This window comes from Thalassophryne amazonica, chromosome 13, assembly GCF_902500255.1.
Source record: "Thalassophryne amazonica chromosome 13, fThaAma1.1, whole genome shotgun sequence".
NCBI lineage: Eukaryota > Metazoa > Chordata > Actinopteri > Batrachoidiformes > Batrachoididae > Thalassophryne > Thalassophryne amazonica.
The window spans coordinates 1,055,419-1,071,022 of record NC_047115.1 but is presented as its reverse complement, the minus strand read 5'-3'; the positions used below and the strand labels follow the sequence as shown (position 1 = coordinate 1,071,022).

Below are 15,604 nucleotides of genomic sequence, written 5' to 3'. Positions count from 1 at the left end.
ACTCTGTCTGGTGCCCTGTGGAGATCTCGGCGTCTTTACTGAAACTTTGACTCTGTCTGGTGCTCTGTGGAGATCACGGCCTCTTTACTGAAACTTTGACTCTGTCTGGTGCCCTGTGGAGATCTCGGCCTCTTTACTGAAACTTTGACTCTGTCTGGTGCCCTGTGGAGATCTCGGCGTCTTTACTGAAACTTTGACTCTGTCTGGTGCCCTGTGGAGATCTCGGCGTCTTTACTGAAACTTTGACTCTTTCTGGTGCCCTGTGGAGATCTCGGCGTCTTTACTGAAACTTTGACTCTGTCTGGTGCCCTGTGGAGATCTCGGCGTCTTTACTGAAACTTTGACTCTGTCTGGTGCCCTGTGGAGATCTCGGCGTCTTTACTGAAACTTTGACTCTTTCTGGTGCCCTGTGGAGATCGCGGCGTCTTTACTGAAACTTTGACTCTGTCTGGTGCCCTGTGGAGATCTCGGCCTCTTTACTGAAACTTTGACTCTGTCTGGTGCCCTGTGGAGATCACGGCGTCTTTACTGAAACTTTGACTCTGTCTGGTGCCCTGTGGAGATCACGGCGTCTCTACTGAAACTTTGACTCTGTCTGGTGCCCTGTGGAGATCTCGGCGTCTCTACTGAAACTTTGACTCTGTCTGGTGCCCTGTGGAGATCTCGGCGTCTTTACTGAAACTTTGACTCTGTCTGGTGCCCTGTGGAGATCACGGCCTCTTTACTGAAACTTTGACTCTGTCTGGTGCCCTGTGGAGATCTCGGCCTCTTTACTGAAACTTTGACTCTGTCTGGTGCCCTGTGGAGATCACGGCGTCTTTACTGAAACTTTGACTCTGTCTGGTGCCCTGTGGAGATCTCGGCGTCTTTACTGAAACTTTGACTCTGTCTGGTGCCCTGTGGAGATCTCGGCGTCTTTACTGAAACTTTGACTCTTTCTGGTGCCCTGTGGAGATCTCGGCGTCTTTACTGAAACTTTGACTCTGTCTGGTGCCCTGTGGAGATCTCGGCGTCTTTACTGAAACTTTGACTCTGTCTGGTGCCCTGTGGAGATCTCGGCGTCTTTACTGAAACTTTGACTCTTTCTGGTGCCCTGTGGAGATCGCGGCGTCTTTACTGAAACTTTGACTCTGTCTGGTGCCCTGTGGAGATCGCGGCGTCTTTACTGAAACTTTGACTCTTTCTGGTGCCTGTGGAGATCGCGGCGTCTTTACTGAAACTTTGACTCTGTCTGGTGCCCTGTGGAGATCGCGGCGTCTTTACTGAAACTTTGACTCTGTCTGGTGCCCTGTGGAGATCGCGGCGTCTTTACTGAAACTTTGACTCTGTCTGGTGCCCTGTGGAGATCGCGGCGTCTTTACTGAAACTTTGACTCTGTCTGGTGCCCTGTGGAGATCGCGGCGTCTTTACTGAAACTTTGACTCTGTCTGGTGCCCTGTGGAGATCGCGGCGTCTTTACTGAAACTTTGACTCTGTCTGGTGCCCTGTGGAGATCGCGGCGTCTTTACTGAAACTTTGACTCTGTGAAACGAGAGAAATATTCACATCTGTCCCTCACTCACGTAAAGTTCACTTGATGCCGTTTTGAGTGCAGTCATCTCATGTCAGTAGAAATGCCTTATTTTCTTTAGTACAAGGTGCCAGACCTCTCAGACTATTAACCCCCCCCACCTTGCCCCTCTGAAATTTATACTTACCCTGCTGATCCCAAAGTGTTTGACTGTTTCTCCTTCTCGCTCTTTTTGTGTCTCAGGTCTGATTTCCGAGGTGATCTTTGGTTATGTGACCGCTATGGCCCCCAGCTACGAGGTCTTTGCCGTGTCTCGCCTCCTGGTGGGTCTGATGAACGGTGGCATAGGCGTGGTCTGTTTTGTCCTCACCCAAGAATTTGTGGGCAAGTCCTACTGGGCCATGACTGGTATGAAAACACAAAAACATAGGCCTTTTTCATCAACAGGGAATGCTGGGCCAGTTTATCTACCACATTTTGAGGAATTCAGAGCATTTTGCCCAAAAATAAACCACTTCTGAACCTGAAAAGTTGGTTTTCAGCTGCTGCCCCCCCCCCCCCCCCCCCCCAAAAAAAATAGCTGCCCCACCAGCATGAACTGTGACCCTCCTTTGATGATGTCATTAAGGTAACATGGTTCAAATAACCTTAATTGGCACTGGTTCAAGAACCCATTCCCTGTTGGTGGGAAAGGCCCAAGACTAATGGGGTTCATGAGTTACACCCTACAGGTGGTGTTTGTTTATGGTGGAAAGGTTTCTCTTGAAATATACTCCATCTGTATGGAAGATGAAGGTCAGATTCAGTACAAATTAGAATTTTTTTTTTTTTTAAATATGAATTTTATGATTAAATGAACAATTTGGTCAAATTACCACATCTTTTCAAATGCAAGACAACCTTGATTATAAGATTACCCCCTATTTCAGGACAGACTTTTGGAAAAAGACTTTCTGAAGACTAAATCTTTTTTTGTATTAAGAAAATGCCTTTTATTTAAAAATGTTAGGAATAAAAACCCAATTTTTGGCAGCCCCTTATTTGTTTTTCCAATCACACACTGTCACTTTAAGGACCACTGTAAGCTTTCCTGATTGTTAGCATTTTTAAGGGAGTGTTTTTGTGCTCGCCAAAATGACACTCTCATGTCACATTTCTTGGCTGCTTGAGAGTCATTTGATTGTGCTACATTTATTGCTATAATGTTAAAGTTTGCATTATCATTTCTCCTCAGTGCTGGATAATGTGGTCAGCTTTTGAGGTGCTCTCTTTTCAGTGTGTGTCCATCGTACAACACTGCAAGCTAGTTAGTGGGGCAGGTCATTTCACAGGTACTAGTTTTGCAGATGTTCACTGCAAGTAAAAGCCTAGAACCCGAATATAACATGACCCCATTTCTTCAGCTGTATTTCTTAGAAACAAAAAACACTTTCATATATTTGGGACATTACATTAAGCCTTTGATTTATGTGATTTGATGAATTATGCCTTGATGTGACTTGATGAAAGCTTGACAGATCAAAATAAAGAACCCTTCCAGTCATGTTCCAGTTCAAGAGTGATTGAAAGCATCTTCAAAGTGGACTTTCTGCTGTTAGATAATTGTCTTATGTACCCATACTGTTTTTCCCAACAGGGACGTTGACCAGTATGATGTTTGCGGTTGGCATCGCCCTGTTTGGCGCTCTGGGTTACTACGTCCGACCATGGAGGGACCTGGTGACGACGTCAAACTCATTTGGCGTCATCGTCTTCCTGCTGTGTGTGTAAGTTCAGAGAGCCGTGTTAGTTCCTGCACGTCACCAAACAAACAATTACAGAAACTCTAAAGAAGCATGACGTTAAAACACATAAAACAAATGGAGTGAATTTCACTTCACAAACTTGAAGACAAAACATCTGTTATTCTTCCCCATGTTGCTTCAGTCTGTGAATTATGGTTCACATGTTCAGTCTACAGACGCATCCAGTATATTCTGTGGGAGTGTCCTTTATTTAACCACACGGTGATTAAAACCAACAAAGCTTTGGGTTGTTTCAAATGGTAGATTTCCACCAAACACCAGGTTGATTACTAGTAATTAGCTAACTAGTATTACCAGTTATTGGTTAGCTAGTGTATTAACCCTCTGGGGTCCGAGGGCATTTTTTGGACAGTTTACTTGCATGGCATAAATGTTTTATTATTGCTGTTAACAGCTCTCCCTGCATCCCACAATCAAGTTTTCTGTCTCTTTTTTTTCAGGACATGTGCTTTCAGAATATATATGTTTTTGTTGTGTTTTATAAGTGTAATAAAGGTTTACAATCAAAAATAGGCAAGGAAAAAATAAAGCGAAAAATAATTTTCCACACACATTTATTCAAAACACACAGCAAACGATAATAAACAACTGTTTTGACACTTAATAAAGGTAATTTGAGGTCTTGTGTGAAAGACTATACAACAAAAAGGTTCAAACAATAAACACAAATGCACATTTTGAACAATACATACAAAATGGTCTATGCGTTTTGTTGCCCATTGATATGGTAAACAGTGCTTTACGCAGAGAAAGCAACAGAGTTATCCACACTCACACACTCTTTGTTTGAGCACATGAGATTGTCATCAGAGGCTCTCCGTCTGCTCCTGCTTTCACTGATCGCTGTGCGTAATGGCGCAGGGCACACTGAGCATGTACTAATAGTTTGTACTCATTGGAGCACCCAGGGGGCTATTCAAACGGGCCAACTAGTAACATATCACTCCTGAAAATGGATCTTTGGCTTTTCACGTGAGGTAAGTCTGCCCTACGATTGGATCTTGGAAAACCATGTGACGGATTGGACACTCACATTGCACACGTCATCACACAACTTCTATGAGGAGTACAAAGATGGCCGATAACTGGCTTGAAAGTCCACAGAGTTAACTTTTCAACAAAAAAAAGTAAGTTTCTATCTCATATCATTCAAAAGTTATTTTGTATGAAATGAACTCAAAGATCTAAAACTTTTTCCACATACACAATATCACCATTTCCCTCAAATATTGTTCACAAACCAGTCTAAATCTGTGATAGTGAGCACTTCTCCTTTGCTGAGATAATCCATCCCACCTCACAGGTGTGCCATATCAAGATGCTGATTAGACACCATGATTAGTGCACAGGTGTGCCTTAGACTGCCCACAATAAAAGGCCACTCTGAAAGGTGCAGTTTTGTTTTATTGGGGGGGGGGATACCAGTCAGTATCTGGTGTGACCACCATTTGCCTCATGCAGTGCAACACATCTCCTTCGCATAGAGTTGATCAGGTTGCCAATTGTGGCCTGTGGAATGTTGGTCCACTCCTCTTCAATGGCTGTGCGAAGTTGCTGGATATTGGCAGGAACTGGTACACGCTGTCGTATACGCCGGTCCAGAGCATCCCAAACATGCTCAATGGGTGACATGTCCGGTGAGTATGCCAGCCATGCAAGAACTGGAACATTTTCAGCTTCCAAGAATTGTGTACAGATCTTTGCAACATGGGGCCGTGCATTATCCTGCTGCAACATGAGGTGATGTTCTTGGATGTGTGGCACAACAATGGGCCTCAGGATCTCGTCACAGTATCTCTGTGCATTCAAAATGCCATCAATAAAATGCACCTGTGTTCTTCGTCCATAACAGACGCCTGCCCATACCATAACCCCACCGCCACCATGGGCCACTCGATCCACAACACTGACATCAGAAAACCGCTCACCCACACGACGCCACACATGCTGTCTGCCATCTGCCCTGAACAGTGTGAACCGGGATTCATCCGTGAAGAGAACACCTCTCCAACGTGCCAAACGCCAGCGAATGTGAGCATTTGCCCACTCAAGTCGGTTACAACGACGAACTGGAGTCAGGTCGAGACCCCGATGAGGACGACGAGCATGCAGATGAGCTTCCCTGAGACGGTTTATGACAGTTTGTGCAGAAATTCTTTGGTTATGCAAGCCGATTGTTTCAGCAGCTGTCCGAGTGGCTGGTCTCAGACGATCTTGGAGGTGAACATGCTGGATGTGGAGGTCCTGGTCTGGTGTGGTTACACGTGGTCTGTGGTTGTGAGGCTGGTTGGATGTACTGCCAAATTCTCTGAAACGCCTTTGGAGACGGCTTATGGTAGAGACATGAACATTCAATACATGAGCAACAGCTCTGGTTGACATTCCTGCTGTCAGCATGCCAACTGCACGCTCCCTCAAATCTTGCGACATCTGTGGCATTGTGCTGTGTGATAAAACTGCACCTTTCAGAGTGGCCTTTTATTGTGGACAGTCTAAGGCACACCTGTGCACTAATCATGTGTCTAATCAGCATCTTGATATGGCACACCTGTGAGGTGGGATGGATTATCTCAGCAAAGGAGAAGTGCTCACTATCACAGATTTAGACTGGTTTGTGAACAATATTTGAGGGAAATGGTGATATTGTGTATGTGGAAAAAGTTTTAGATCTTTGAGTTCATCTCATACAAAATGGGAGCAAAACCAAAAGTGTTGCGTTTATATTTTTGTTGAGTGTAATTTAGCAAAACTTGGTCTTAGCCATCGTATACAACGGCGTCGGTCCCAGAGGATTAAACCTAGACCAGTGCTTCCTTTTACATTTTGTTTCTTTATCTTGGACTCAAGCTTTAAACTTAACAAAATACTTATGTCTACAGCCTGTAACGTAGACTTCATGACACAATGTTTACTGTCCACCAGAAAACGGCGTGCATGGTTTTCAGTTTGCTTCTGATGACTCTGAAACTCTTTCTTCAGGCGTCTTCCAGAGTCTCCGCGGTGGCTGTACTCTCAGGGTCGCACCAGCGAAGCTGAAGAGGTAAATGTCTTCATCACACCTGCGCTCACTCATTATCTGACTCTGTTTTTTATTTTTCTGATTTATTAAGATGCTGAAAAAGAATTTTGTTTGAATGATGCCGTGGTCAGAGTGAAAGTGTGCACCAGACCAGATCAGTTCATCAGACCTGATCCACATGTACGTCGAGTTAAAAACAGGAAGCTTTGACGGGCTCAGATGAAGACCTACTGGAAGAAGAACAAGTTGAACTTCCTTGAATGGCCACTTGAGGCTCCACAAGTGAGCAGGTTCCCATAGAAGCCCATGTTAAAATGCCCAACATTAGAGCAGACATAAACATGTTTATAGCCTGATAGGAAAAAACAGTTTTGGTCTCTATAGATAGTTTCCTCCTTCATGACAACTGTGCGGGGGGTGGGGGCTCTTTTGTTAAACTCTTAGTTTAAGACATTTTAAGCCATAAAGTTCTGTATAATTGGGGGTGTGGCCATCCTGAGTGACAGTGGCTGCTGGCTGTTGTGTTGTTGTCTGTTTGGAGTATTTTATTACAAACACTGGAACAATCTGTCTTGTTCAGTGAAAGGTTCTAACGGATCATCTAAGACATCTTTGCTGTAATGTTCTCACTGAGTGAAACTCTCTTTGTATTTAATGTTGTATGCTGTGTTATCACTTTCAGCAGCTATTGGTAGCCTGATCCATTAAGCCTCGTTAATGCACAATTAGTGAGAAAATAAATGGCTCATAACTTTTAATGCCAAATGAAATTGTTGTGAGAACCACCACATAGCCCACAAAAATGTGATTTTAATAAGCACTGGAACTGAGGCTAGCCTGTTAGCTTACCTGGTTCGGACTCAGAGAGGGGCGTGTCTAGGCTTCTTTTTGTCACACAGTGTCACCAAGGCTCCATCTCTTTATGCATCACTGGCTGTGGTTGCATGCACATGTAAAACTTGATCTGATTACTGTCGTTATCTGATTATGAAGAGGTCATGTAAACAGCAAAGCATGATACGCTTTATCAGATAACAACCGTTATCTGATTATGAGAGGTTTGTGCGACGTACAAGAGTGTCACTTTATCTGCTGATGTTTGAATCGGTTTCCTTTTTGCGTGTTTGTGAAAAGCATAAAAAATCCTGCTGGTTTTAATTCATTCATCCAGGCAGAAAATGAGCTTTGATTAGTATTTATTCCTGTTGTTTGTGTTACACTGAGCCATCAGGTTGGACCTGAGCGTGGGTCTGTGATGATGCCGTGTCTGGAACGCCCACATGCCGCTGTGTCTTCAAAAACCAGCCCTGCTAATGCATCTGCAGAACGCACATTTCTAACGAGTTAAGAATGGCTTTGTTTGAAATATTTGACACGTTTTGCTGATGAGTCCATTTTTGAGGCTGGTTCACATCTAACTCTTTTAAAGGAGTGGTTCCCAAAGTGTGGGTCACCTCCTCCTGGTGGGCCAGCAAGGTACTACAGGTGGGGCCTGAGAGGTCTTTAAAATAAACTTACCCCCCCACCCCCTCAAAAGACCCCCTTGATTTATAATTTTGTAATAAAATTTAAAATGACCTAAAATAATATTAATATTAAAATATATTTATAGATTTAAATTACATGTTGTTCCTTATTTGTCTGTCATACAACCCCAGTTCCAATGAAGTTGGGACGTTGTGTAAAATGTAAATAAAAACAGAGTTCAATGATTTTCAAATCCTTTTCAGCCTATATTCAATGGAATACACCACAAAGACAAGATATTTAATGTTCAAACTGCAAATAAGCAAATATTTGCTTATTTTGAAATGGATGCCTGCAACACGTTTCTAAAAAGCTGGGACAGTGGTATGTTTCCCACTGTGTTACATCACCTTTCCTTCTAACAACACTCAATAAGCGTTTGGGAACTGAGGACACTAATTGTTGAAGCTTTGTAGGTGGAATTCTTTCCCATTCTTGCTTGATGTACGACTTCAGTTGTTCAACAGTCCGGGGTCTCTGTTGTCATATTTTGCGCTTCATAATGTGCCACACATTTTCAATGGGTGACAGGTCTGGACTGCAGGCAGACCAGTCTAGTACTCGCACTCTTTTACTATGAAGCCACGCTGTTGGAACACGTGCAGAATGTGGCTTGGCATTGTCTTGCTGAAATAAGCAGGGACGTCCCTGAAAAAGACGTTGCTTGGATGGCAGCATGTGTTGCTCCAAAACCTGGATGTACCTTTCAGCATTGATGGTGCCATCACAGATGTGTAAGTTGTCCATGCCATGGGCACTAACACACCCCCATACCATCACAGATGTTGGCTTTTGAACTTTGCACTGGTAACAATCTGGATGGGCTTTTTCCTCTTTTGTCCAGAGGACACGACGTCCATGATTTCCAAAAACAATCTGAAATGTGGACTCATCAGACCACAGCACACTTTTCCACTTTGTGTCTGTCCATTTCAAATGAGCTCAGGCCCAGAGACGGCGGCGGCATTTCTGGATATTGTTGATGTTTGGCTTTCACTTTGCATGGTAGAGTTTTAACTTGCACTTGTAGATGTAGCGACGAACTGTGTTAACTGACAGTGGTTTTCTGAAGTGTTCCTGAGCCCACGCGGTAAGATCTTTTACACAATGTCAGTTTTTAATGCAGTGCTGCCTGAGGGATCAAAGGTCACGGGCATTCAATGTTGGTTTTCGGCCTTGCCGCTTACGTGTAGAAAGTTCTCCAGATTCTCTGAATCTTCTGATTATATTATGGACTGTAGATGATGGAATCCCTAAATTCCTTGCAATTGAACATTGAGGAACATTGTTCATAAACTGTTGGACTATTTTTTCACGCAGTTGTTCACAAAATGGTGAACCTCACCCCATCTTTGCTTGTGAATGGCTGAGCCTTTTTGGGGATGCTCCTTTTATACCCAATCATGACACTCACCTGTTTCCAATTAACCTGTTCACCTGTGGAATGTTCCAAACATGTGTTCTTTGAGCATTCATCAACTTTCCGAGTCTTTTGTCACCACTGTCCCAGCTTTTTTGAAACATGTTGCAGGCATCAATTTCAAAATGAGCAAATATTTGCACAAAAACAAAGTTTATCAATTTGAACATTAAATATCTTGTCTTTGTGGTGTATTCAGTTGAATATAGGTTGAAGAGGACTTGAAAATCATTGTATTCTGTTTTAATTTACATTTCACACAACATCCCAATTTCATTGGAATTGGGGTTGTAGTTTAACATAATAAAATAAATTTATATATGCACTCAACAAAAATATAAACGCAACACTTTTGGTTTTGCTCCCATTTTGTATGAGATGAACTCAAAGATCTAAAACTTTTTCCACATACACAATATCACCATTTCCCTCAAATATTGTTCACAAACCAGTCTAAATCTGTGATAGTGAGCACTTCTCCTTTGCTGAGATAATCCATCCCACCTCACAGGTGTGCCATATCAAGATGCTGATTAGACACCATGATTAGTGCACAGGTGTGCCTTAGACTGCCCACAATAAAAGGCCACTCTGAAAGGTGCAGTTTTGTTTTATTGGGGGGGATACCAGTCAGCATCTGGTGTGACCACCATTTGCCTCATGCAGTGCAACACATCTCCTTCGCATAGAGTTGATCAGGTTGCCAATTGTGGCCTGTGGAATGTTGGTCCACTCCTCTTCAATGGCTGTGCGAAGTTGCTGGATATTGGCAGGAACTGGTACACGCTGTCGTATACGCCGGTCCAGAGCATCCCAAACATGCTCAATGGGTGACATGTCCGGTGAGTATGCCGGCCATGCAAGAACTGGGACATTTTCAGCTTCCAAGAATTGTGTACAGATCTTTGCAACATGGGGCCGTGCATTATGCTGCTGCAACATGAGGTGATGTTCTTGGATGTATGGCACAACAATGGGCCTCAGGATCTCGTCACGGTATCTCTGTGCATTCAAAATGCCATCAATAAAATGCACCTGTGTTCTTCGTCCATAACAGACGCCTGCCCATACCATAACCCCACCGCCACCATGGGCCACTCGATCCACAACACTGACATCAGAAAACCGCTCACCCACACGACGCCACACACGCTGTCTGCCATCTGCCCTGGACAGTGTGAACCGGGATTCATCCGTGAAGAGAACACCTCTCCAACGTGCCAAACGCCAGCGAATGTGAGCATTTGCCCACTCAAGTCGGTTACAACGACGAACTGGAGTCAGGTCGAGACCCCGATGAGGACAACGAGCATGCAGATGAGCTTCCCTGAGACGGTTTCTGACAGTTTGTGCAGAAATTCTTTGGTTATGCAAACCGATTGTTTCAGCAGCTGTCCGAGTGGCTGGTCTCAGACGATCTTGGAGGTGAACATGCTGGATGTGGAGGTCCTGGGCTGGTGTGGTTACACGTGGTCTGCGGTTGTGAGGCTGGTTGGATGTACTGCCAAATTCTCTGAAACGCCTTTGGAGACGGCTTATGGTAGAGAAATGAACATTCAGTACACGAGCAACAGCTCTGGTTGACATTCCTGCTGTCAGCATGCCAACTGCACGCTCCCTCAAATCTTGCGACATCTGTGGCATTGTGCTGTGTGATAAAACTGCACCTTTCAGAGTGGCCTTTTATTGTGGGCAGTCTAAGGCACACCTGTGCACTAATCATGGTGTCTAATCAGCATCTTGGTATGGCACACCTGTGAGGTGGGATGGATTATCTCAGCAAAGGAGAAGTGCTCACTATCACAGATTTAGACTGGTTTGTGAACAATATTTGAGGGAAATGGTGATATTGTGTATGTGGAAAAAGTTTTAGATCTTTGAGTTCATCTCATACAAAATGGGAGCAAAACCAAAAGTGTTGCGTTTATATTTTTGTTGAATGTGTGTGTGTGTGTGTATGTGTATGTATATATGTGTATATATATATATATATATATATATATATATATATATATATATATATACTCATGTGTTAGATGTTTTTCAGGTTTAAAAGTGAGCCCTGCTGTTCAGTTTGGAAACAGCAACTTCAAAATTCAAAATATAAAATAATTAATGTTTGTTTGTTTTTGTTTTTTTATTGGTATTTTAAAACTTTTTACAACTTTTTTGGGTGGGGAGGGGTGGAGGTGATGGTCTAGTGGTTAAATGTTGGGTCTGGCTGGAAAATCACTAAGGGCCCTTGGGCAAGGTCCTTAATTCCTTAGTTGCTCCCGGTGTAGTGACACCTTGCATGGCAGCACCCTGACGTCGGGGTGAATGTGAGGCATTATTGTAAAGCGCTTTGAGCGTCTGATGCAGATGGAAAAATGTTATATAAATGCAGTCCATTTACCATTTTTTGCTCACATTTTATTTTTGACTGTCATTTAGTGTTTTTATTTATGTTGAATATGTTCTTTGAACTTCCTGTTTTTGTTGCGGTTTGAGGTTTTGAACTATTTTTATTTATTTACTTTTTGTTAGGTTTTGAACTACATGGCGCTGAGAAATGGGAACCCCATCAAGAACCTGATTTTGCAGCGTGCTGCTGTCTCCAAAGCCGGTAACCATAACAACGGCGTGGGGCTGCTGCAGCTGGCGGTCCATCCGGTCCTCCGCTGGAGGACGATGGTGCTCATGTACATCTGGTCAGTGTCAACCTCAGAAGACCAGATTGATGCAAATTATCTTTCTGAAAATTTTCCATTCATGCTGAAAAAAACAGTTTTTCTTTGCTGCAGGTTGTGCCTGTTTCACAGACCGAATGGTCCCCCCCTAAAAATCAGTCCACCCTGCCTACACTGCGCATGCGTCATCAGCCGCGGTTCAACAATTTTCACCTCGTTTCTGCTTCAGACTGCCTCCAGTCATCATTTATCTCAGCGACAGATATCTGAAGCGTTTGTACAACAATCATTTCCACATAAATTCAGCTTTATTTCATCATAAAAGACGAATGAAGTGATCAGAGCACCGTGGCTAAACGAGCTGCTAGCTGATGTGTTCAATGCACGTCGGTCATTTCAAAGCATCACAGAATTTCACCTCGTTTCTCCTGAAAAATGACTTTAGAATGATTTAAGAGGTTTTACGTTGTCATCTGATGGTTAATAATCACATTAAAACATTTGATCGCTCAGAGTCTCAGACGTGCTGCTCTGGTCTGAAATGATGCCTTTGCAGTGAAGGCAGGGCGAACCAATTTTTGGGGGGGGGCATTTGGTCTGTGACACTGGGACAAATACAATAAAACAAACAGTCCACCTGGGCATTGTGGTGTCAGCTTCCTGTGATGCACAAAACGTGGACATAAACCTGGACTGAAAAACCGTCTCACTGCTCTGAACTCTGCCTTTGACCTGCATTTTATATCAATTGTAACTAAAGCTAATTTTAGCTTTAATGTAGTCATTTAAGATAAGTGGTGTCAAACTGGTAGCCCGGGGGCCAGTCAAGTCTCGACATGCCAGTAGTTTGTGGTCCATGAGCAGACTTGTCTGGGTGACACTAGTTATTGTCCAGTATTTGACCTTCTGAATGCTGAGACGTTTCTGGATGTCTTTGTGTGCAGAATAACAGTTAGAACATTAAAGTAGAAAAATATGCAAGTTGAATTATTTGATATTTTATTTTGTTTTTAAATCTGTCTTTCCAGCAGAGTCATTGAAGGTGTCACAGAGTGCAGGTTTTGTTTTTAACAGTCTCTGGATTGCACAGGTTAGATTTGGTTTAAGAAAAAAAAAACTGTGAGACATTTAGAATAAAATGATGTTGACAACATTTCATCAATTTAAGATTTAGTCATGTTTTTCTTGACAGACGTCTTTGATAGTAGAGAAGCTTGAATCTTCGACTGGACTGGGTTGCTTGACGTGAGGACGTTTCGCTTCAAATTGCAGAAGCTTCCTCAGCTAAAATTCTTGCTCTGGTAGTCTGACTTCTGTCTTGACTCTTGTAGAGAAGAATAATCAAGAAGTCACAAAAGCTGGAGTTTTACACCTAACCAGACCCCTCCTACCGAGAGGCAGACTGCTATAGGCTAGTGACTAAACAATAGCTCTAATTAGCACCTATTGTGCTCTAGTTAGCACCCTCCTAATGACAGGGTGACGGACCCTCTCATCGTCTTTGATGGATGTTTAGTTCAAGTATGGTGGGAAATCTGAATACCTGATGACCATTTCTGGTAAATGATGGCTTTTGGAGCTTTTTATTTTTGAGCAAACATGCATTTCAAACCCACTGGTGGGTTGTGAGTGATTACATTTTTTTTAACAGACTGATAGTCATGTGGACTCCTTAAAATCACAGGAGAGATGCTTCAACATGTAAGTTGAACAGTTACAAATGAAGACAGCGCCAGTTCTCAGAAACGTGTCAGATTGATGTGATCCATCAGATCACATCCATCGTATTTGGCTACCTCCAAATAATCCCAGATTATTTTTATTTTGCTTGTGTACTTTTTTTTTGCCTACTCCTCTGAGATGGCGGAACATGCTGAGCGGCGCTCTTTTGGTTTGACTTTGACACGCCGTGCTGCATAAGTGATTTCCTGTTTGTACCCGTTAATAAAACTGAAAGTGCAATTAAGTGTTTGACTGAGGAGTGAGTATTATTTCTGGATGGTGTTTGCAGGTACGTGTGCAGTCTGGTGTACTACGGTCTGACCATGGGAGCCGGTGAGACATCAGGCAGCCCGTACATTAACGTAGCCATGTACGGTCTGGTGGAGCTGCCCGCCTACCCGCTCTGCATGTACTTCATCAACAAACACTGGTGAGACGCACTCACACAAACGCCTCGTTCCACTTTGCTGCCAACAATCAGTGATCTAAAGTCAACAAGGGCGAGAAGAGACTCCAAAGCAGCAAATCCCCACATTTTAGAGGTTGAAACCAGTTTGTGTCTCAAAGTCAAACGGAAGGACAGACCATCTGAAATCTGTCATCTATCTGTTCAGGAACTTGCAGTAATCTTCTTCTGCTTCATGAAATCTGTTCTCTTTCCGAAGCTCAAATGTGAGGTTGGAGTCAGGAAACGGACCCCAGGTTGTGTTAATATTGCATGAACACAAGTGGTGTGGAAAAGGCGTTTTCTGCTGTTTATGTCCAGCATTGACGTCCATTTGAAGAACGCGCATTGTGCACATTTGGCTCGCCTACGTTGTTGGGAGCAAAATAGTGCACAGGTCCATATGCAGATTAATAATAATTCATTTCAATTTCAGTTTGTTTTCACTTCTATCACGCGCCAAATCAAAACAGAGTTGCCTCAAGGTGCTTCACACAAGTAAGGTCTAACCTTACTAACCCCCAGAGCAGCAGTGATAAGGAAAAACTCAAGCAGACAAGATTCAAAGGGGTGACCCTCTGCTTGGGCCATGATACAGACATAAATTACAGAACAATTCACAAAACGAATATACAGGAAATGCTGTTGGTGCACAGGACAGGAGGGTCTCCAGCACAAATACCACACCCATCTCTGGATGGAGCTGCACCTTAAACAGAGAGAAAAAAACAGAATCAGACATCAGAAAGACAAGAAATACAGTATAATTAGTCAGCATTAAACAACAAGAAAAAAGGAAATCAAATCAAAAAATCAATTTTATTTATATAGCGCCAAATCACAACAAAAAGTTGCCCCAAGGCGCTTTATATTGTAAGGCAAAAGCCATACAATAATTACAGAAAAACCCCAGCGGTCAAAACGACCCCCTGTGAGCAAGCACTTGGCGACAGTGGGAAGGAAAAACTCCCTTTTAACAGGAAGAAACCTCCAGCAGAACCAGGCTCAGGGAGGGGCAGTCTTCTGCTGGGACTGGTTGGGGCTGAGGGAGAGAACCAGGAAAAAGACATGCTGTGGAGGGGAGCAGAGATCAATCACTAATGATTAAATGCAGAGTGGTGCATACAGAGCAAAAAGAGAAAGAAACACTCAGTGCATCATGGGAACCCCCCAGCAGTCTAAGTCTATAGCAGCATAACTAAGGGATGGTTCAGGGTCACCTGATCCAGCCCTAACTATAAGCTTTAGCAAAAAGGAAAGTTTTAAGCCTAATCTTAAAAGTAGAGAGGGTGTCTGTCTCCCTGATCCGAATTGGGAGCTGATTCCACAGGAGAGGAGCCTGAAAGCTGAAGGCTCTGCCTCCCATTCTACTCTTACAAACCCTAGGAACTACAAGTAAGCCTGCAGTCTGAGAGCGAAGCGCTCTATTGGGGTGATATGGTACTACGAGGTCCCTAAGATAAGATGGGACCTGATTATTCAAACCT

At 43.3% G+C, this 15,604-nt stretch overlaps 1 protein-coding gene across 2 annotated transcripts in view; it reads left to right on the top strand.

Moving 5' to 3' along the window:
- slc22a15 (solute carrier family 22 member 15) overlaps positions 1–15,604 on the top strand; it is a 58,081-nt gene that overhangs the window by 34,499 nt on the left and 7,978 nt on the right. For both annotated transcript variants that reach the window (XM_034185152.1, XM_034185154.1), the window contains exons 5-9: positions 1,754–1,918; positions 3,147–3,276; positions 6,295–6,355; positions 11,808–11,971; positions 13,962–14,102. In XM_034185152.1, coding sequence (XP_034041043.1) covers positions 1,754–1,918; positions 3,147–3,276; positions 6,295–6,355; positions 11,808–11,971; positions 13,962–14,102 — 661 coding nt within the window. The remainder of the gene's footprint in view (positions 1–1,753; positions 1,919–3,146; positions 3,277–6,294; positions 6,356–11,807; positions 11,972–13,961; positions 14,103–15,604) is intronic.